Source organism: Salminus brasiliensis, chromosome 7 (genome assembly GCF_030463535.1).
Source record: "Salminus brasiliensis chromosome 7, fSalBra1.hap2, whole genome shotgun sequence".
NCBI lineage: Eukaryota > Metazoa > Chordata > Actinopteri > Characiformes > Bryconidae > Salminus > Salminus brasiliensis.
The window spans coordinates 10,973,466-10,996,739 of NC_132884.1; the positions used below are offsets into that span (position 1 = coordinate 10,973,466).

Here is a 23,274-nt window from a genome sequence, read left to right on the forward strand (position 1 = left end):
AAATGTCTCTGTGAGCAGCAGTGTTCAAAAGTTTATTTTTTTTCAGGAAATGGCATTCAGCAACTCATATTACATTATTTACAGTGTACCATTTACAGTACCCTTTGTCCAAATAAAAAAAAAAACACAAAACAAAATAAATAACCAAACAAATGTTTGAAATGTATGATTATTTCTTAAAAATGTTAGAGTGAGTCTTCTGTTAGAATATGATTTCTTAGCTGCTGTGGGAAGCATTAAAGGCCAAATAAATATTATGCATGGAAACTGTTATTAAAGGATCTGTACATTTCTGTTGTTACATTGTTAAATCCATCAATTTGTGCAGGAAATATGACACCATAACGGTGGAAAACCTACCAGCCTCTGTGATTGCAACACTGTAGCAATGCCATGGTAACCTAAAGAAAATGTGACCCTTGTTTGGTTGAGCAGGATGTATGTTCCAAAGTTAGTTTGTAGTGAGTCAGCACTGGGGAATGTCTCAGGTAGACTGTGGGCAGAATTCATCTCTCTCACTCTAGTTTGCTCTGCCAATGGTTTGTTTTATGTGGTTAACAGTGCAGGATACACTGCATAGAGGAAGTTCATAACATTGGCCGGTAAACATTGCACACTGATATTTAGAAAGGACATATTGTGCTGGTACTGGCCAAATTAGAAATGGAAATGACTCTGGGAGAAAAGTATCAGATGTACATTAAAAAAACAATATGTATTCATGCAGACGCAGCATGTATTTACAGTAGGCATGGACAGTATAGTGAAACTATATCAGCATATAAAGGTTTTTTTCTATACATGGTACATTTGATAGTCGATAAAAAAGCAAGTAGAAAAATGCTGAATAGCTTGTATATATAGCCTTGTGATATGTATAATTTATTGATAAACAGTTCAGCACGAGTACGTTTAAGGAGTGATTATATAAATCAAAATGGGTAATTAAAGAGCACATGTAGTCTTTGAATAGTATTCAGAGCAATTACTGTAACTGTCCTTAAGATAAATGAGAAGCTCTGTTGAAGCAGTATTAGTACTACTTTTGTCCCTGTTGTTTTTAATATGTGCTATATGTCCGAATATGTCCAAATATTTGTGGAAACCCCTTCTGATTAATGCTAATTCAGCTACTTTAAGTTGCACCTATTGCTGACACAAATGTGCAAATGCACACACACAGCTGGTCTAGTCCATGTTGATAAGTATTGCCAATAGAATAGGACTGGAGCAGATAAACACAAACCTCCTGGCATCATGCCTAATACCAGGTGTGGGCTAGAGGGGTATAAAACCCCTCAACATTAAGCTGTGGAGCTGTGGGACTAGACATGTCATGATAATTACGTTATCGACTTATAGTACAGTAATATATGGACATGGCCTTGATAATTTATATTATTTTATTGATATTGCCCATTATGTTTACTTTCATATATTTTAGCTGAGATGTTGATTTTAGCCAGTTGCACTGTTCTGTTCTCTCATTTGTGATGATGAAAAGGACGGTCTGTGAGCACACAGTGCATCAGTAATGGCGCCTCCAAACAGGTGTGGTTTGGCAAGCATGTGAATCACAGATTAACTGACAAACCTTAACCGTATGGTGGGTGTGGTGACAAACCATGAACTTTGTTGAAACATTTCATGCCCAATAACTGCCTCATTTTTCTGGTACCGATAGTCTGAGGACTATATTTTGCCACAAAGCTAAAAAGTATATTACTAAAAGTAACAAGTATAAGGGCTGCCCAGAGGGGATCTTAAATAATAAGAATCTTAATCTTATATAAGATGAAATATTATTAAGGGAAGTGGTGCGAAGACGTACTGTGGCATTAATGTGTGTGTCAAAGTCCTTAGCAATAGCATGTCGACTTAACATCGCTACTGCGGCGTTAGCATCGCGCCCAGCATTGCTACCGCAGTGTTAGCATTGCTATCATGGCGTTAGTCACCACTTGTACATTTGGTTCAAATGAAATGGTACATAAAAAAATAGGTCATTTTGTGCCACAATACCTTTTTCAAAATAAAAAGTAGAAATTTTGGTCCCTTGTCACGATAATTAAGTTATCATGGCGTTAGTCACCACTTATAGTACAATAATATATGGACATGACCTCTAATTTTTTCTGACCTTAATATTGCCCATAGCGATCACACTGTTTATTCAAGTGGTCCATTGCATTTTGTAGCGGCAAGAAAACAGAAACTGCTATCGACTCACAACTTGTTGCGTCTGATGTAAAACAAACATTGCGGAAGCACAGTGTTGGTAAAAAAAAAGAAAAAAGATTGTCATATTGTTGTTGTTTTACCATATTATACTCTGCCTAAACTGCTCCTTCTGTATGTCTTCTCCATGTTTTATACTGAAAATTTGTATGTATTGTTTTGTTTGTTGTCTGTGATGCTCTGTGCGCTGACAATTCAAAGCGTCTTTGAATGTCTTTGAGCGCTATTTCGGAATAAAGTATTATTGTTGTTGTTATCAGAAAACAGCATAACTAGCAAACCGAGAGCACAGAAGGTGATTGGGTTGTCTTTATATGACAATGGTATTTATTTTAATACATCAAGCATTGTCACACATCTAAAGTGACATCATTCTTCTGTTTCAGTGGAGAGCAAAGTCTGTCTCCAACAGATCTGACACTTAAAAAAAAAACTTTGATTCATTCTGAATAGTGAGTTTTGTGATCAGAGAAGAGCCCATTATTGGGAATGAGCCAGTATGTTGTTTAAAAATTTATTTTATTTTTATTTTTTTTATTTGTTATGTAGGGTATTAAACATTTACATTCAAGTTCTATTTCAGAATATTCTTAGTTCATTGCTATTTAAGTGGATGTAATTGCATTATTATGCTATTATATTATCATTATCATTTATAGCAATTATATGTGGGATAAAATATTGTATAAGCAAAAATATAAGTTATCATGACAGGCCAAAGTGGAACTGTGTTCTTTGGAATGATGGTGCTCCAATACTTTAAGGATGATTTAGGGAGTTGGGAATGAGGTGGAGTGTGAGAACAATCAGCACAGAGAAGCACGACATTAGTGCTTTGCTTAAAAATATGAGGATCAGTTGTCCATTGTCACACTTCTAGAAATCTGTCTTAAATAAGGTAAGTATTGCATAGGGTTGCAATATTGTGGGAATTCTTGGGATTTGTTTTCTGGAAATTAACAGGAACAAATGGGTAATTATATACATATACGGCATAATCTTGGCTAAAATAATTAGGTATGATACTATAACAGTTTTTATTGACAGTAATAGCATTGAAACATTTAAGCAACTATTAAATAAATAATCTCACAGTTGCTTGCTATCAGGTAAATCAGGAAAGGTTCATGAGCAATTTCATTTGCTGTACATGTGACGGAGGAATAAACAGTAAATGCAGGAGTGTGGACTCAATAGCCCTTCAGTGTGTAATGTGCCATGTGCCTGGGATTAAGGAGTAGCTTTGCTATTTAACTGTTTTTGGGATCACATCTAATTAATTTTGCCAAGATTATGCTTTAGTATGTGTGTGTATATATATATATTTTTTTTTGTTTGTTTGTTTTTGTTTTGTTTTGTTTTGTTTTTGTTTGTTTTTTTTGTTTTTTTCTTGTTGTTTTTTTTTTTTTTTTTTTTTTACCAACTGTATGTAAGTATGCAAGTTTCTCACCTTTAGCTTTTAATATTCCCATTTTATTCCCATTAATTCCTGTTAATTCCCATAATTACCTGTTAATTTCTGTTAACTCCCAGGTTAAATCATTTAAGAATTCCAAACTTTAAGAATTCCCAGAATATTGCAACCCAAGTGGGCAAACAAAAAAGAGAAGCTTGTTAGGAATAGGGTGCATGGATGAGGCAACAGGTGGGGGGGTTGCAGATTCTGACGTCAAAAATGTTCCTCTGGCACCATTCCAGGGCTTCGTTTGTCCGCCAAAACTGGCACTTTATCAACAGGCATCCAATGTGGGACACAGGGACAGTAGCCATGGTGACTGGACGGTGCTGGACTAGGACTGTCGATCCCCAGTGATATGAGGGGCAATATCAGAAAATCCAATGTGTGTTTATGTATCTCTCTTTAACTGTTTCTTGGATGTTTGGTTTCATTAAAGAATGTCTGATTATCGTAGTTTGACCCAAGTGATGGGAAGTTGCGACTCTACCTGAGTTGTGACTCTTTCACAAGGAGGAGCAAAAGGTTTACCAAGTGTTTTATGGAGCTCTTTTTAATAGAGTTTCATTTTCATTTCATTCATACGAATGCCTCGATGGTGTCTGCTTTAGGTAATGCCAATGTGTACACAATTATTGATTAGAACATCAGCCATATGGATGGCTCCTGTTTCAAGCTGCAGGCACGCTGGGTCTTTTTTCATCACTACAACTGGGCATGCATACAAGCACACTGGAAATCAGAGGTGTGAACAGTCATCTATTTTGGTGTTAGCAGTTTAGCTAAACTTGCTAAAACTACAAAATAACAAAAAAAACAATGAAGAGTTAACCCAGTTTCTGACCAAGTTTCATAATGGGAACAGTTACCTGAGGTTTTGCAGTGCATGATCATCGCCACTGATCTACCCTTGTGTTAGATACTGACAAAGCCTGGAGAGGTGGGCCGGCAGCATCAAAGCCACCCTGAGGAGACAGAGGAGGAGCTTAGGGAACAACAGGACTCCACCCAGGAGGAGGGCCTACCGCTCGGTGTCATTATCAAGCAGGAGCCCCCAGACCCCAAGGAGGAAGAAAGACAAGAAGAGCAAGAGTTACTCTTCAGACAGGTTAGGCAAGAATGTGAAAATGCTAATGTAGTGCATAAAATAACTGACTCTGGGAACACATTTGGATGTATAGAATGTTTTGTATAATACTAAACTTGCAAGTTCAGCAAAGTTCTGGCCTGATCTTCTTTAAGGTATTATCACATAAAAACTGGATAAAGACTCACACTGTGCCCACTCCAGAGGTATATCGCCAAGCTGTCTGTCGCAGTGCTACTCAGACTTGCCCTTAGCCCACACAGTGAGGGACAGCCCGACTAAACAAAGCTTTCTTGCAGGTTAACTTACTGAAGAAGTTATCTTCAGTGAAATCTTAGCTAATGACATATGCTGATTGTGTGGTAGACAATGCCACTGTGTCCATGACGAACTAAAACGTGTCCAGTTTAATATATGTACCTCATAGAAGATCAGACCTTTAACCACTTTCCTGTTGGATGGGCATTCAGGAAATGCACACACAAAGAATGCTGGCATGACTGGATGGATGAACTTCAGACATACTAAAGACGCAGATAGCTGGTTGGCCAGCTTGCTCACTTATATGCTTTCTAAATTACCTTTAGGTCGCCTGATTGCTTTGACTCGTAGAGAGGACTGAGCCATGTTAGCCTGGTGATTGGTCGGGGTTATGCTGAAATAAGCCTGACCAAGTTTTAGAACCCCCTGCTCTATATCAAAAGAAGAGCAATACTGGTGAAATATCGCAGACATTTATTAGACTTTGAGAAGATATTCATAAGACATATTTGTACATTTACACTGAGGGCCATGAGGAGCCAGATTACCTTAATTAAAAAAGAAAACTCATATATAGATTCACAGGGGCTTTAACAGTGCAAATTTTAAATTTGCAAGTAACTGGAAGTGCATAATATGTAGCATTTCAGCACTATTTGTGTTAGGACTACCATTCTTTACAACATCACATAATGCTTTTTAATTACCCTTGTATTTTTTTAAATTTTAAAAATATTTCATTAAATTGTATATTTTATAAATGTATGGGACTTGTTTTTGTTGTGTCTTTGTCACAGTATGCCAAGAAAAATTCACTACTTCTGTATTGATTTTGACCACCATCTGGTGGATGTCTTTGGTACATGCTTATTAAAAGCAAGTCTTTACTTGCTTTTAATAAACCAGTTGTATGCTTTTTGGATAAGAATTATAGGATGTTCACTGATTCTGCGTGTTTATAGTAGGATTTGTGTCTGTATCTTGAGCAGCAGGCCCTCTTGCTGGAGCAGCAAAGGATTCATCAGCTTAGAAACTACCAAGCCACCATGGAGGCAGCCGGCCTGTCAGTCAGCTTTCCTGGACACCGGCCTCTGTCGAGGGCCCAGTCATCTCCTGCATCAGCTTCCTTTATCACTGTGCAGGACCCGCCCACTAAACCTCGCTTCACTACAGGTCAGACTAGCACCCTGTGACTGCTAGTGGGCAGATGTGAATTTGTATATGTACATATATCTGAACTCATTGAATATTCATTTACTTGACTGGGTATTTTAAACATACATGTGTAGTTTGGCAGAAAAAAATGTAAATAGGTCTTCTAAGCAGGCAGGTGAGACACAACCAGTGAGACCATTCTTGAATGCAGCACTTAAATCAAAACAGAGCTATGCATTTTTCTTTTTAAATGTGAAGTGGTGAATGATGAATCTAATTTTATTGTGCTAGATGCAAGAGGATACATTTTAAATGTTTATGTTCTTGTAGTAATAGCTAGATAAAATATTGTAGAGTGAATTAATTTTATTCCATTTAAGTTATCCAAATGCTCATGGTCGAAAAGAAAGAATAGATAAAATGTCCGTCCCCAGGCACAATTTACAATCTCTCTGATAATTAGATACATTAAGTAATCTTTCATGTCACCATTGTCATGTTCCCTACAAAGTGTGTACACATGCTTGAACTCCACAGGTCTTGTGTATGACTCTCTGATGCAGAAGCATCAGTGTATGTGTGGAAACACCAACACACACCCAGAGCACGCAGGCCGCATTCAGAGTATTTGGTCCCGGCTGCAGGAGACAGGCTTACGCGGGCAGTGTGAGGTATTATCACAGCACATTTGATTCAACAACTGTAACTACTGTCATTGCATAAACTGTAGTCAAGAAATACTGTTGGTGATGAAAGTACATGTTAAAAAAAAAAAAGAGAGACTATTTGATATTCAGCCACAGTGAATGGGTAGAGACTGCTGTATGTTCATGTTTAAAAAAAGGAAAAAAGCCATAAATATATTACACAATTGTGTGAAACAATTCTTTAAGCATTTGATTATCATTTTACTAAAATTGGGAGCTGGGGAAATAAAACTAAACACGTAATACTGATTTAATGTTTTTTAAAAATATAATTATTAAAAATGCCATTCCACTCTCTGAGAAACATTTACCAGTAGAGAACATTCAAAACAACTTCCAATATGGCCAGATTCTAGTAAGTTTACCTTTACCAGGACTACTGAAACAGTGTGCTTTGGTCAGATACATCTTGAGTCTTGTCCCAATGTTTTTTTTTTTTCCAGAGTAAGGGTTTTCTCTTGTTCAGTCTCTTTCTGATGGTAGAGGTTGGTCTTGGACATCAACTGGCAAGACCGTCCTGTAGGTTGTTTGAAATGTTCTCCACTTTGTAAATTATTTAGCAGACAGTGGCATGATAAAGCTCTTATAAAGTTCTTTGGGTCTCGACCACTCATCAACAATTAATCACAGGTTTGAATAAGAAAGGCTCCTCCAAAATCCTCTCAAACAATGTTCTAATCATCTGCAGCTAATGTGGTGTCCCTGATGCTAATTGCTAATTTCTAATAATTATGTTCTACAAATGATTTTTTAAGGCTTTTGTTCAGTTTTATGTATTTAGTTGTATTATCTTTCAAATTGGTAAAATGAAGATCACATTTTCATATGTTTAGATATGTTAATATGTTGTAGGGTGTCCTTTTTCACATGACTATGTATTAATATTTATTTCGATAGATTTAATATGTGTGAACATATTGGACTATAGCCAGCAGAGGGAGCTGTGCCCTAAAGGAATCTCAGACCTATTGGTATAGCACATTCAATAGACTCATTCTGCTCTCTTTTACTAGTGTATTCGTGGTAGGAAGGCTACTCTGGAGGAGCTGCAGACTGTCCACTCAGAGGCTCATGTCATGCTGTATGGGACCAACCCTCTGCGCCAGAAACTGGATAGTAAGTTGGGCAAACAAATACAAACCGGATTCCAAAAAAGTTGGGACACTAAACAAATTGTGAATAAAAACTGAATGTGATGTGGAGATGGCAAATGTCAATATTTTATTCGAAATAGAACATAGATGACAGATCAAAAGTTTAATCTGAGTAAATGTAACATTTTAAAGGAGAAATATGTTGATTCAGTTTCACAGTGTCAACAAATCCCAAAAAAGTTGGGACAAGTTGCAATAAGTGGCTGGAAAAAGGAAATTGAGCATATAACAAACAGCTTGAAGACCATTTAACACTAATTAGGTCAATTGACACCATGATTGGGTATAAAAAGAGCTTCTCAGAGTGTCAGTGTCTCTCTGAAGCCAAGATGGTAAGAGAATCACCAATTCCACCATTGTTGCGCAGAAAGATAGTGCAGCAATACCAGAATGGTGTTACCCAGCGTAAAATAGCAAAGACTTTTAAGTTATCATCATCAACAGTGCTTAACATCATCAAAAGATTCAGAGAATCTGGAACAATCGCTGTGCGTAAGGGTCAAGGCCGTAAAACTCTACTGGATGCTCGTGATCTCCGGGCCCTTAAACGTCACTGCACCTCAAACAGGAATGCCACTGTCAAGGAAATAACAGAATGGGCTCAGGAATACTTCCAGAAATCATTGTCAGTGAACACAATCCACCGTGCCATCCGCCGTTGCCAGCTGAAACTCTACAGTGCAAAGAGGAAGCCATTTCTAAGCAAGCTCCACAAGCTCAGACGTTTGCACTGGGCCAGGGGTCTTTTAAAATGGAGTGTGGCAAAATGGAAGACTGTTCTGTGGTCAGATGAGTCACGATTTGAAGTTCTTTATGGAACACTGGGACGCCATGTCATCCAGACCAGAGAGGACAAGGATAACCCAAGTTGTAATCAACGCTCCGTTCAAAAGCCTGCATCACTGATGGTATGAGTGCTTGTGGCATGGGCAGCTTGCATGTCTGGAAAGGCACCGTTAATGCAGAGAACTATGTTCAGGTTCTAGAACAACATATGCTCCCATCTAGACGTCATCTCTTTCAGGGAAGACCCTGCATTTTTCAACAAGATAATGCCAGACCACATTCTGCAGCAATCACAACATCATGGCTACGTAGAAGAAGGATCCAGGTACTGAAATGGCCAGCCTGCAGTCCAGATCTTTCACCTATAGAGAACATTTGGCGCATCATAAAGAGGCCCAAGCGACAAAGAAGGCCCAAGACGATTGAACAGTTAGAGGCCTGTATTAGACATGAATGGGAGAGCATTCCTATTTCTAAACTTGAGAAACTGGTCTCCTCTGTCCCCAGACGTCTGTTGAGTGTTGCAAGAAGAAGGGGGGATGCCACACAGTGGTAAAAATGGCCTTGTCCCAACTTTTTTGGGATTTGTTGACGCCATGAAATTTTGAAACAACATATTTTTCCCTTAAAATGATACATTCTCTCAGTTTAAACTTTTGATCTGTGATTTGTGTTCTATTCTGAATAAAATATTAGATGTTGGCACCTCCACATCATTGCATTCAGTTTTTATTCACAATTTGTTTAGTGTCCCAACTTTTGTGGAATCCGGTTTGTATACACAGTGATTTTAAAATGTTCATAGTACGTGCAATATATATATACGAGTTGTAGGATGTTGGCACAATAGGTGATTTAAAGAGGAATGAGGTTAAAATAAAAGGTTTGTATATTAAGACATACACTCAAGCAATGATCACAAATGATGATTACAGTATATATTTCTAGTATTTAATAACAACGTTTTGTTCCATAAGTGCTTGAAATACTAAATAAATAATCTAAACTACCCTTTATGTCTGTGAGTTATTACTAAATAAATCTAATTTCATATTCTCCCTCTCATTTCCAAAGGCTCTGTAATATCCATGTTTGTCAGATTGCCGTGCGGTGGGATTGGGGTAAGTGTAAATAGGACATGTGTGCAGACATTTTATCAAGAAATGAGAATAAAATAATTAGATTATTTGTCTGCTTATCTATATTTTTAGTTTTATTTGTACTTAGTTTTCTTTTATTGTGTGTGTGTCAGGTGGATAGTGACACAATCTGGAATGAGGTGCACTCCTCAAGTGCAGCACGTCTAGCTGTTGGCTCTGTGGTTGAGCTTGTCTTTAAAGTTGTATCAGGAGAACTAAAGGTAGCCACTACTTTTTTCTCTCATTCTCAGCCTCTCAATACATAATAGAGGTGAATTCTTTCACAAATACAGACTTTTTTTTCCTCTGTCTTTGCAGAATGGCTTTGCTGTTGTGAGGCCTCCAGGACACCATGCTGAGGAGAGTACTCCTATGTGAGTGTTTTGCGTCCAGTGTTTTAAGCCTTTTCACCTGTTGCGGATGCAAAACAATTGCAGCATATAGCATTGTGTGAAAACCGGTTCACAGAGACTCACAGTTCATGGGCCACATTCATGGAAAAACACACATTAAATTTCTCTCACTCCCGCATGAGCGTTCGATTGCTTAAACAAATTGTAGTGGCATTGTGAGCATATGCAATAGTCATATTAATGCACATTCTGTGCTGAATATGCTTAGAAATACATTTGGTTGTCTGTCTTCTCTCTCTGTTTCTTCACCCTCTTTGTTACTTTCTGAATGTAATGAAACTCTGTTAGAAAAACTGTGACCCTGACTTCTCTTTTCTTCCTTATATCACAGGGGGTTCTGCTACTTTAACTCAGTTGCCATAGCAGCTAAACTTTTACAACAAAGGCTCAATGTCAGCAGAATACTGATTGTTGACTGGGTAAGTTTCTTTTTAAAGAGTTTTTCTCCTGCTTATTCACATACTGGAGTCTCAATATGCAATAATGGAGAAATTGTGCTATTATGACAGGACAATAATTAAAATCATCAGTTGTTAATGCAAATATTCTCACAGGATGTGCACCATGGCAATGGCACTCAGCAAGCTTTCTATGACGATCCCAATGTTCTTTACATCTCTATCCATCGCTACGATGATGGGAACTTCTTTCCTGGAAGTGGAGCTCCTGATGAGGTAATCAACCAGTGACAGAAACTCAGTAACAAATATGTGAATGTATGAGCATTGATTCCCTAACAAGCCTTTGTAAATCACTCCTTACTAGGTTGGGAGTGGCCCAGGTGTGGGTTTCAATGTGAACATTGCCTTCACTGGGGGGCTAGACCCACCAATGGGGGACGCCGAATACCTGTCTGCTTTCAGGTAAGATCCTTCTTTTTTGCACATTTCTGGCAGAGACCAAACAAAACATGGCCAGTCCAAACCAGAATAAAATTACAGAGCATCTGTAAAAAAGGAAATTCCAGGACTGTATATAAATGTAATGCTATTCAAATAGGGCTATGGTCAAAATCCAGTTATAAACAAAGAACATAACAGCACAGAACATTACATAATCATTTGTGATTGCCAGTTTTTGAGCAATGTCCTTAGGCATGCTGTGGGAGCTAAAAGGTTGCAGACAACGAACCAAATCATTAAATCTACCTGCCGACATCCATGACTCTCAGTGTGTCCAGAATCAGCCTTAATTATAAGAAAACTATCAAAGATAAGACAGATGAAGCTGAATGTAGGTTACTTGTCAGAGTAAAAAGTGGGAATCATTTGATAATCAGAAATCTTCTAAAATATTTGTGAAAATAGTCTCATCTGTATTAATCTACAATAATGGTGTATTTAATACATTTCACTTATGTTAGGCTGCATTATCAGAGTATTATAACTAGATATAAAACAGCTGCTGCCATTTTTGATTTTGTGTATACAGTGGGGGGAAAAAGTATTTCACCAGTCACCAATTGTGCAAGTTCTCCAACTTAAAAAAATGAGAGAGGCCTGTAATTGACATCATAGGTAGACCTCAACTATGAGAGACAAAATGAGAAAAAAAATTCAGAAAATCACATTGTCTGATTTTGAAAGAATTTATTTGCAAATAATAGTGGAAAATAAGTATTTGGTCACCTACAAACAAGCAAGATTTCTGGCTGCCACAGACCTGTAACTTCTTCTTTAAGAGGCATCTCTGTCCTCCATTCATTACCTGTGTTGATGGCACCTGTTTGAACTCGTTAACAGTATAAAAGACACCTGCCCACAACCTCAAACAGTCACACTCCAAACTCCACTATGGTGAAGACCAAAGAGCTGTCGAAGGACACCAGACACAAAATTGTAGACCTGCACCAGGCTGGGAAGACTGAATCTGCAATAGGCAAGCAGCTTGGTGTGAAGAAATCTACTGTGGGAGCAATAATCAGAAAATGGGGGACCTACAAGACCACTGCTAATCTCCCTCGATCAGGGGCTCCACGCAATATCTCAGCCCGTGGGGTCAAAATGATCACAAGAACGGTGAGCAAAAATCCCAGAACCACACGGGGGGACCTAGTGAATGACCTGCAGAAAGCTGGGACCAACGTTACAAAGGCTACCGTCAGTAACACACTACGCCGCCAGGGACTCAGGTCTTGCAGTGCCAGACGTGTTCCCCTGCTTAAGCCAGTACCTATCCGGGCGCGTCTGAAGTTTGCTAGAGAGCATTTGGATGTTTCGGAAGAGTATTGGGAGAATGTCTTATGGTCAGATGAAACCAAAGTAGAACTGTTTGGTTCAAACACAAGAGGAGAAGGAGGAGAGTGAATGCTGAGTTGCATCCAAAGAACACCATACCAACTGTGAAGCATGGGGGTGGCAACATCATGCTTTGGGGCTGTTTCTCTGGTCCGTGTACATGAAAGAATGAATGGGGCCATGTATTGTGAGATTTTGAGTGCAAACCTCCTTCCATCAGCAAGGGCATTGAAGATGAAACGTGGCTGGGTCTTTCAGCATGACAATGACCCCAGGCACACTGCCAGGACAACAAAGGAGTGGCTTCGTAAGAAGCATTTCATGGTCCTGGAGTGGCCTAGCCAGTCTCCAGATCTCAACCCTATAGAAAACCTTTGGAGGGAGTTGAAAGTCCGTGTTGCCCGCCGACAGCCCTAAAACATCACTTCTCTAGAGGAGATCTGCATGGAGGAATGGGCCAACATACCAGCAACGGTGTGTGCCAACCTTGTGAAGACTTACAGAAAACGTTTGACCTCTGTCATTACCAACAAAGGATATACAGTGAGTCCAAGAAGTATTTGATCCCTTGCTGATTTTCTTCGTTGGCCCACTAATAAAGACATGATCATTCTATACTTTTAATGGTAGATGTATTCTTACATGGAGAGACAGAATATTAAAAAGAAAATCCAGAAAATAAATCTAAGGAATATATATTAATTGATTTGTATTTCATGGAGTGAAATAAGTATTTGATCCCTTAGTATTCATTAGCAGTTCTGGCTTTTACAGACCAGTTAGACACTCCCAATCAACTTGTTACCTGACCTGAAGCCACCTGTTCTCACTAATCACTTGTGTGAAAAACACCTGTCCACAGAATCAGACAGATCACACAGATTTCAAGTCTCCAACATGGGTAAAACCAAAGAGCTGTCACAGGACCTCAGAGTCAGAATTGTTGACCTTCACAAAGCTGGAATGGGCTACAAAAAGATTAGTAAGGTGTTGGATGTGAAAGTAACAACTATTGGTGCAATTATCAGAAAGTTTAAAGAGTATAACATGACAATCAACAGACCTCGGCCCGGTGCTCCAAAGAAGATTTCGCCTCGTGGGGTGGCAATGATGCTGAGAACAGTCAGAAATCGTCCTGCAACCACTCGGCAGGAGTTAGCAAATGACCTGAAGGCAGCTGGGACCACAGTTTGCAAGGAAACAATTGGCAACACTTTGCGCAACAATGGATTCACATCCTGCAGTGCCCGAAAGGTACCCCTGCTGAAGAGAGCACATGTGGAGGCGCGCCTCAAGTATGCCAATGATCATTTGAAAGATGAACCAAGTTATTGGGAGAAGGTTTTGTGGTCAGACGAGACCAAAATTGAACTTTTTGGCCTCAACTCCACCCGCCATGTGTGGAGGAAGAAAAATGCTGCCTATGACCCCAAGAACACTGTGCCCACCGTCAAGCATGGAGGTGGAAGCATAATGTTTTGGGGGTGTTTCTCTGCCAAGGGTACAGGGCTACTTCACCGCATCACTGGGAAGATGGATGGAGCCATGTACCGCACAATCCTGAGGGACAACCTCCTCCCCTCTGCCAGGGATCTGAAAATGGGCCGTGGTTGGGTCTTCCAACATGATAACGACCCTAAACATACAGCAAAGGCAACAAAGGATTGGCTCAAGAAAAATCACATTAAGGTCATGGAGTGGCCCAGCCAGTCGCCAGACCTCAATCCGATCGAAAATCTATGGAGGGAGCTGAAGGTCAGAGTTGCCAAGCGACAGCCCACCAACCTTCATGATTTAGAGAGGATCTGCAAAGAAGAGTGGGCCAAAATTCCCCCTGGTGTGTGTGCTAAACTTGTGGTTAACTACAACAAACGTCTCACCGCTGTGCTTGCAAACAAAGGCTTTGCCACTAAGTATTGAGTGTGTTTGGCAAGAGGGATCAAATACTTATTTTCCTCATTGAAATACAAATTAATTAAAATATATTCTTTAAAATTATATTCTGGATTTTTGTCTTGATATTCTGTCTCTCCATGTTAGAATATATCTACCATTAAAAGTGCAGAAGGATAGTGTCTTTATTAGTGGGCAAACAAAGAAAATCAGCAAGGGATCAAATACTTCTTGGACTCACTGTATAACAAAGTATTGAGATTAACTTTTGTTATTGACCAAATACTTATTTTCCACCATTATTTGCAAATAAATTCTTAAAAAATCAGACAATGTGATTTTCTCATTTTGTATCTCATAGTTGAGGTCTACCTATGATGTCAATTACAGTTTTAAATTTTTAAGTGGGAGAACTTGCACAATTGGTGACTGACTAAATACTTTTTTCCCCACTGTACGTTCTGGAGTGACATACTTTCTCAGAAATTTATCCCACCCTCATGAGACTGTCCTCAGTTTCACTTCGAAGGTATGTTGGTAGTGAATCTGTTCATGTGTAAGACCTTCTATTGAGCTTAAGTCCTAACCCATGCAGGAGCTACAGCTTTTAGCTGCACATACTGCACACAAAATGTATGTTTTTTTTTATTTCAGAAACTTCAAGTTTATTACCAACAACAAAAACATGTGCAGATATTCAGTGTTCATTCAGTTCTTTGAGTTTAAGTAAAGCATGATGACAGATGAAAAAATGACTTTGATTTATCAATTTATCGTGATAATATTGTATGTCATGAGAACACTATACTGCCCAATAGTAGTATTCAGTTTTGTGCCACAAATACCAGATTGCACTTGTATGACATGTTTGTGCTCAAATCATATGCCTTTATATGCTATGAAAACAATGCACTCACAAAACACATCAACACATTCTATTTCTGGAGCAACAGTGGGAGGAAATATTGATTTCAGCCACTATTACTAACTCCTCTGTTTGACCCCATGGCAATACCATATATCTTCTGGCTCTGGCTTATCAAAAGAAGAATACATGGACAGAAGCATTACCCAAGACTAAGGCCTTGTTTCTATTCCTGCGCACAATCAGAGAGAGGTGTGATCAGGCTTTCAGTTGTATCCATGTCAAGAGTACATATCGCAAAAGTAACACCAACCATGGTCAGCATGCAGTCTGTGCAGCAGGTTGCAGCTGACTCTAAGGCAAGTTTTTAGGCAGTTTATTTAAAATCCATGACCGTGAGCTACAGCACTTTGCATATCGTGAACCACATATATATCAGCCAAGAAAGCAGGCACAACGTACCAGGAAACCATACAAGATTAAACTGAGCTTAAATCAAAAGCAGCTTTTGGCCATGAGAATTTGATCCAGACCAGTTCTCTCCTGATGCCAGATGACAGGGCTTTGAAGTCTTTTTTTTTATTTTTTTTCCCTCTGTTCACGGTTTTGTTCTGTACACTTTGTCAGGACATCCATCTGAACACTCCAACAGTCTAGCCTTAACCCTTTGATAGAGCATAAAAGATGATCTATTTTCAGGCATGTGCAACCGTACCTCCGACCAGTTTACACCTCTGTAACAAAAATAGTTGACACATTGCATGCGCAATGTACGTACAGCCAAATGTGCTTAAAATGTTATCAGTCTTAAACTCTACCCTCTGAAGCAGTAAATCTGCGGTTCTTTATAATGCTCTCCTATTTTACTGATAGCCAAACATAAACACATTGTCTTTAGTTAAATGCCATTAGCCTTTTTTATTATTGTAAGCCAGAAATTGCATACCAACAGTGTACTCTGCAAATGATGACCTGAACACCTATTCATTTATGTATTTATCTAATCAGCCAATTGTGTGCATAAAATTTTGATTTAGGTAATGTCCACATCAGCCATCAGAACAAGCAATTTTAAGCATGTCATGGTTATTGATGCAAGATGGATTGATTTGAGTATTTGTGCAACTACTGATCTCCTGCTTGACAGATTATAGGGTCAGAAATTGGTTGCAACGCTATGTATCCATTTGCCCAACCAGCCTAGCATCAATGGTCTATTAAAATCAGTCTATAATCACTCAAATGCCACAGCTTGTATGAGTATTGCAGCTTACCAAGAACATCCTATTCATGGCCACAATTTAACATCATGTCAAGGATTTAATTCATTCCACAATGAGCTTAGGCAGATTTGGTAACATAAGAAGTTCCTACACAGTATTAATCTAGTATACCCAGTAAAGTGCTTGGTGCATGTACAATGTGTTAAAGAACAGTTTGAATTTCTCTGAATTTCTGAATGTGTGCACATTTCAAACACTGAATGACATTACATCTTAAACCACAACCTAATATGCATAAAAGGGACCATGATGGAAAACAGAACAATGTGACAGACAAACAGACATTTTACATATTTAAGAAAATATATTAACACCCTTTCCTATGTGAAAAAGTGAATGACCGCTTACTTTCAGTTTTACACACTGCAACTTTTCTGTATTCTGCAGTATCTGTATATACACTGCTCAAAAAAATAAAGGGAACACGTAAACAACACAATATAACTCCAAGTAAATCAAATTTCTTTGCAATCAAACTGTCCACTTAGGAAGCAACACTGATTGACCATCAATTTCACATGCTGTTGTGTGAATGGAATAAACAACAGGTGGAAATTATTGGCAATTGGCAAGACACACCTAATAAAGGAGTGGTTCTGCAGATGGGGACCACAGACTACTTCTCAGTACCTATGCTTTCTGGCTGATGTTTTGATCCCTTTTGAATGTTGGTGGTGCTTTCACACTTGTGGCAGCATGAGACGGACTCACACAAGTGGCTCAGGTAGTGCAGCTCATCCAGGATGGCACATCAATGTGAGCTGTGGCAAGAAGGTTTGCTGTGTCTGTCAGAGTAGTGTCCAGAGGCTGGAGGCGCTACCAGTACACGTGGAGGAGGCCATAGATGTAATGTCCCCCACACACCACTGAATGTAAATGTGTCAGTTGTTGTGCACTTGTGTCCTTGCTCTGTGCAAATATGCAAAGCATGCCAAATTTTTCATGTGTGTGTTTTGTTTTGCTTTGTTTCCATCCATCTGTCCAGAAAAAAAACAGCAAGTGAAATTGCCTGGATTCAGACAGAATGCTAATTACAATTTAATTTAATTTAATTACAGACAAACTGACAATCAGTTGTACGGTTTATGTATTTGATTGAGGTGTTTCGGTTAACGAGATTAAATTGATTGGAAGTGTGGGTTTCACTGTGGCATTGGCACACAAAGCCTTTATTAAGGTACTGACAAATCTGTTCTCGATGCCTCGATGCAAACCTCTTTCAGGAAGACATGTTATTCAGACACATGAAGCTGGAAAGGGCTGCAAAAGCATTGCTAAAGAATCATTCACAGTTAAACACATTGTCTACAAATTGAGACAATTCAGGTTATTGTTACTATGAGAGGGCATTTGGTTAAGATCACTCAAAGAGCTCAGAGGGCAATTCTAAAAGAGGTGAGAAAGAACTAAAGGGTAACAGCAAAAATTACCTACAGAAAACTCTATGTTGTTCATGGAAAGCCCCTGCTGTCTGAAAAAGACATTGCTGCTCATTTCAAATTTGCCCAAGGCTACCTGAATGTTTCACAATGTTTTAAGTAAACAGGTTTTAGGAATAGATGTGACAAATGTGGAATTTTGTTTTGCACAAATGCACAATGCAAGAGAGAGAAAAAAAGAAAGGCTGCCACCAACAAAAAAAAAAACACATCCCAGCTATAAAGTATGGTGGTGGAGGCATCATGTCTAAGGCTGCTTTGCTGTTTGGGGCAGCAGTGAACTCAAACATGTATCAAAACGGTAGAATCTAATACAATTCTTTCAACCATAAAAGATTGTGTACGCCAAAGAGACGTTGCAACAAGATAATAACACATGAATTACAAGTACACATGTACATGAACTAAGTAATAGCTGACAAAGAATGTCTGATTTGTATTTTTGAATGGCCAAGTCAGTGTCTTGACCATAACCCTACAGTTTATTAAATTCTGTTGTTGTCTGTTCCAGCTTACACATTGGATGTTCACACAATCTGCTCAATATTAATGTTTATGTGCAAATTTCACATTCCATATATTTACACAGAACAAGGACAACAATGTCTCAGCAACAACTAAGACATTGACATTCAGTGGTGTGTGGGCATTGCGAGATACTGGATTACAGGGAGACAAGCTTGGACAATAAATGTTTCTGGGGTATAAATGCCCCCAGCATTGAGCTGTGGAGCAGTGGAACTGTGTGTTCTGGAATGATGGTGCTCCATCCAATATGTTTGTGGTGAGTTGGGCATGAGGTGGGGTGGTGATCATTCAACATCCTGACCTCACTACGCTCTTGTCGCTGAATGCAATTTGATTTTTACAGCAATGCTCGTAAAAATAGAGGAGAAAGCCTTCTCTGGACAGTAGAGACAGCAGAACACAGCAGAAACCATTGTCTCAGAAGAATCAATGAATGAGCAGGAGTCCAAGTGCTTTTGTATAGTGTAAGTTTGCTTGCGTCCAGATGCCAAGTTTGCGTAATAGGGCATAGGAGTGAGTCCTTATCTGAGTTTGCAAGTGGTTATTTTATGATTATATTACTATTCATTTGAAGAGAACTTATGTTTTGGATATATTTCATTTGGTATGTGGATGTATTGCCTAAACATTTTGCAGTTAAGGTTTGGTTAATGAATATGATCTGATGGAGTAACTTGCTATTTGAGTTGTCCTTTTTGGTGTCCAATTATTGCTATGTTTACAATTTACTGCTTAATTCACTACATGCTGTACCAACTACCTTAAGTGAGACTTCAGGGCACTAGGTAAACAAACTGTAACTTTCATGGCTATCTGTTTAAAGTCAATGTTTTTTTGACTTGCTTTTTTCTTTTTTTACACCATGTAGTCCAAACTGCAGTATGAACCGAGCTATGACTAGTTTACCATTACACATACATACATACATACATACATACACACATTTGTATTATACTGGAAAAGTATTATACAGAGAAATATTCTGATTGTAATATTTGGGCTTCTGTGATGAACAAAGTTCTCAGTACAGAATATTTGAAATAGACTTGTGTTTGCTGAAGAAAGCTAGTTTAGCCAAGGGCATCTAATCTGTTCTGTGCTAGCTGTGAATGTGGGCGATGCAGGTTTAATCTAGTACACACAGAATATCTCTTTTTTTATCTCTCAAGATTGTCTCTGAAAAGTCAAAATATCAGTCAAAAATTATTATGCTTTGACATTTTGTTGTTTTGCCCTTATTTTTTTCTTGCCCTTCTTTCTATCTTTGGACTGTTTCTGTAGGACGGTGGTGATACCCATTGCAAATGAGTTTGCTCCAGATGTTGTGCTGGTCTCTGCAGGCTTTGATGCCGTGGAGGGGCACCCACCTCCACTCGGGGGCTACAAAGTCACATCCAAATGTAAGCATTTAATTGTAGGGATAATAGTAATAGTAGTTTTGAGGAGTGAATTTTGGGAACAGTGGTGTTTTTTGAAAAATCATCTTTAGTACTTTGACTCATTAAATCTCTATGAAGAAAACATGGCTTGTAAATGTCTTGCTGAAGTTGCATGTTGGTCAATCTTTTGTATGCTGTAGGTTTTGGTTACCTCACAAAACAGTTGATGGGGTTGGCTGGAGGGCGTGTGGTGTTGGCACTGGAGGGAGGCCATGACCTCAGAGCCATATGCGATGCCTCAGAGGCCTGTGTGTCTGCTTTGCTGGGGAAAGAGGTGAGATTAGTAGCTTAAGTTCTCAGTTTTGTTCTTTGCACTTGACAGTCCTGTAGTGTTTTTCCTCGTAATTTCCACTGATGCCTAGATTTTCCTAATGAGTAATAATGTTGTAGTTTACTGAAGATGATGTGTGATTTGTTTAATTTGTGCATTTGTGTGTTTGTCTTTGTGTATCGAAGCTGGACCCACTCTGCCCAGACCTCCTAAAGCAGAGGCCCAATGCAAATGCTGTCAGCTCCTTGGAAAATGTTCTTGAAACTCAGAGTGAGTCTGTGTTTTATAAATCCTCTCCCACTTACACAAAGCTTGAACTGACAATTGTGTGTGTGTGTGTGTGTGTGTGTGTGTGTGTGTGTGTGTCTGTGGTGTGGGGGGGAGCAGGTAAGTACTGGAGGTCCATTCAGCTGTTCATATCTTCAGTGGGCTTCTCTCTGCTGGAGGCTCAGCGGTGTGACTCAGAAGAGAACGAGACTGTCAGTGCCATGGCCTCTTTGTCTGTGGCAACCATGGAGAAAAGGTACAGAACACTAGTCTAAATGATACACACCATATAGCCACGAGAAACCTGGTATGATTTGTGTAAAAATGCCACAATTGTGATACATATTTGGCTTCTGATACATTTTTGGTTAAAATGTTGATGAAAGAATTGTCCCTCCATTTTCACAGACTCAAATATTAGCCCATGTATGAGCTTTGGGTAAATAGCAAAGAAACAGTAGCATAATAAAAAACTAATAGGATTTATCCCAGTTTGGCTGGAAATTATTACAGAATCGCATGAGAGAAATAAAATAAAAATAATAACAGAGGCATGCCCTCCTAGTTAGGCTACTCAGTATACACTGTCTGCAACCTGGTAGGAATGTTTTTACCTGAGGTGAAGCAGGTCAGTAAGTGAATAGATTAAACTTCTTTTTCTTCTAGGACTGAAGATGAGCCCATGGAAGAAGAGCCACCGCTGTAATGGTGCTGTGAACTGGATTCGAGCCTGATCGCCACACTACACTTGCGGGTCCTCAGGATCTCTGTGTGTTTCCCTTTGTCTCCCCTGGCTGAAGGCAGTGTTAGGCAGCCAAGAGGGCAGTGAGAGGGAGCACTGGGGCAGAAAGCCTAACTGGAAATGTTAGCGCTGGCAGCCCACTAGCACTGTGGCCCCCCACGCAACGCGTACAAGTTGCAGAGACTCGAGATGTTTATTGGAGGCGCCTCTGACCATAACCGACCAACGACCCGTTGCTCGTGTTGTGTCCCATTATTTTCAGCCAATAGTTTATCATTCAGAGAGAGAAGGAGAGAGAATTATGAACACAGGGATGAAAGATGAGGTGTAAGAAACAAGAGGTCAAGGGTGCAGTGAGCGTTCTGAGGCAACTGGAAACTGATTGACTAACAACTCTAGGCTCTTTTGCGCAGATCTTGTTTGTTGACCTCCATAGTGAAGCATAGGAACTGCAGACAAGCATTTTTCACCACCAGATGGTGCTGTGTCTCATTGCCACCTCTATGGTTCAGCAGTGGTGTTAAAAGCGTGTGCCTTTATTGAGAGCTGGTGAATTTTAGGAAGAAATCTGAGGAGCTCTGCCTTAAGTCAGTTTTTAATATTTTTTTTTTTGACAGAGAGAGACAAAATCTCTGTGGATTTCAGTGGATGGTGAAATAACTTGCAAATGGCAGACAACCTTTTCAGCATGTTTACTCAGACAGTCCAACCCATAAAATGTCTGAAACTGACTTAACCTTTCCTTAGTGATGTGCTGTACAAATGCTTTGAACAGTAGGTGCCAGTGAAACAGGAGGACGTGGCCGTCCTCATGTTTCTGAGCCAAGCTTAGTATTTGAGTCACCTTATGTAGCTTTCGCAAGAGAACTGTAAGATGGCCATAATTTTTTCAAATTTATTAACTGGCATGTGCATTGCAAGAGAAAAGTCAGCTGCAAAATTAGAATGCTTCAGAAGACTAATTGATAGGACAACGAAGAAGAAAAAAAATCTAACCAAAGCATGGGTTTGCATTCTGTTTTACAACACTATTTTAAACTTGTTCATGTTCCTGTGCTGTCACACAAATGACTTTGTGGGTGAAATTGTGGGAGGAGAGACTAAATGACTCATTTGGTCGCCAAAGGAAACTTACCACTGACATTACTGACGTTTAAAACAGCATTTCAGGAAGGAACGGTCTGGATGCCGTTGTACAACATATCGGTTCTGTCTCCGCAACAGTGTAACAATTCAACAGCAAAAAGAGAACAGGACAATCTAAAAAGTGGAAAAGTGCTGGTTTGTTCTGAAGACCCCCTGAGCATGAGAATGAAATGGTAATAACAGGTTTATTACAGCATGCATGATTAAGTATTTTGTTTTAAGTCTAGAGATTGCACTCGAGTTTGACTTCCTTTGAGCTAGCCACAACTCCCCAAAAGGGGTTGCCGCCTCTAAAAGACTGAAAAGGTTGGCTTACTTACCATAATTACAAACTCATCTTACTAGTTATGTTAGGCATAGTGATATTGGTAACATTGTTACCTTTATATGTTTTTGTACTATTCTTTGAAGTCATTCCTGTTTTTGTACAATTTTCTTCATTCCATTTCTACATTTTCCCATTTGTACTTTTCATTGTTTTATATATATATATGTATCTATATATATAGATATATATATATATAATTATTTATTTTCTTTTAATTATTTGTTTCTGTTGATGGATTCTATTTTATTTTGCTGTTACTTGTACAGTATGCATTTGGTACCATGTACTTTAACATCTTGTGATGAACACTTGGGTTATGAGCTGCTCATGACCATTTCTATTTTGTACATTTTCTCACGAGAACTGACTGTACTTCATGCTTTGTTCATAGTAGATTTCTATATGAAAGAAATATATCATGAATATGAAGCAAACTGATG

General features: G+C 39.0%; 1 protein-coding gene across 9 annotated transcripts in view; it reads left to right on the plus strand.

Annotated features, from left to right (window-relative positions):
* LOC140559965 (histone deacetylase 4-like) overlaps positions 1–23,268 on the plus strand; it is a 92,773-nt gene extending 69,505 nt beyond the window's left edge. For 7 of the 9 annotated variants that reach the window (XM_072683820.1, XM_072683823.1, XM_072683821.1 and 4 more), the window contains 14 exons: positions 4,614–4,802; positions 6,032–6,215; positions 6,735–6,868; positions 7,918–8,020; positions 9,919–9,965; positions 10,097–10,204; positions 10,302–10,357; positions 10,728–10,815; positions 10,951–11,070; positions 11,162–11,259; positions 19,923–20,041; positions 20,221–20,354; positions 20,537–20,874; positions 21,285–23,268. In XM_072683820.1, the coding sequence (XP_072539921.1) occupies positions 4,614–4,802; positions 6,032–6,215; positions 6,735–6,868; positions 7,918–8,020; positions 9,919–9,965; positions 10,097–10,204; positions 10,302–10,357; positions 10,728–10,815; positions 10,951–11,070; positions 11,162–11,259; positions 19,923–20,041; positions 20,221–20,354; positions 20,537–20,874; positions 21,285–21,324 (1,758 nt within the window). In that variant the 3' untranslated portion in view covers positions 21,325–23,268. The remainder of the gene's footprint in view (positions 1–4,613; positions 4,803–6,031; positions 6,216–6,734; positions 6,869–7,917; positions 8,021–9,918; positions 9,966–10,096; positions 10,205–10,301; positions 10,358–10,727; positions 10,816–10,950; positions 11,071–11,161; positions 11,260–19,922; positions 20,042–20,220; positions 20,355–20,536; positions 20,875–21,284) is intronic. The other 2 variants (XM_072683826.1, XM_072683824.1) reach the window with 1 other exon arrangement.
* Positions 23,269–23,274: the final 6 nt, after the last annotated feature.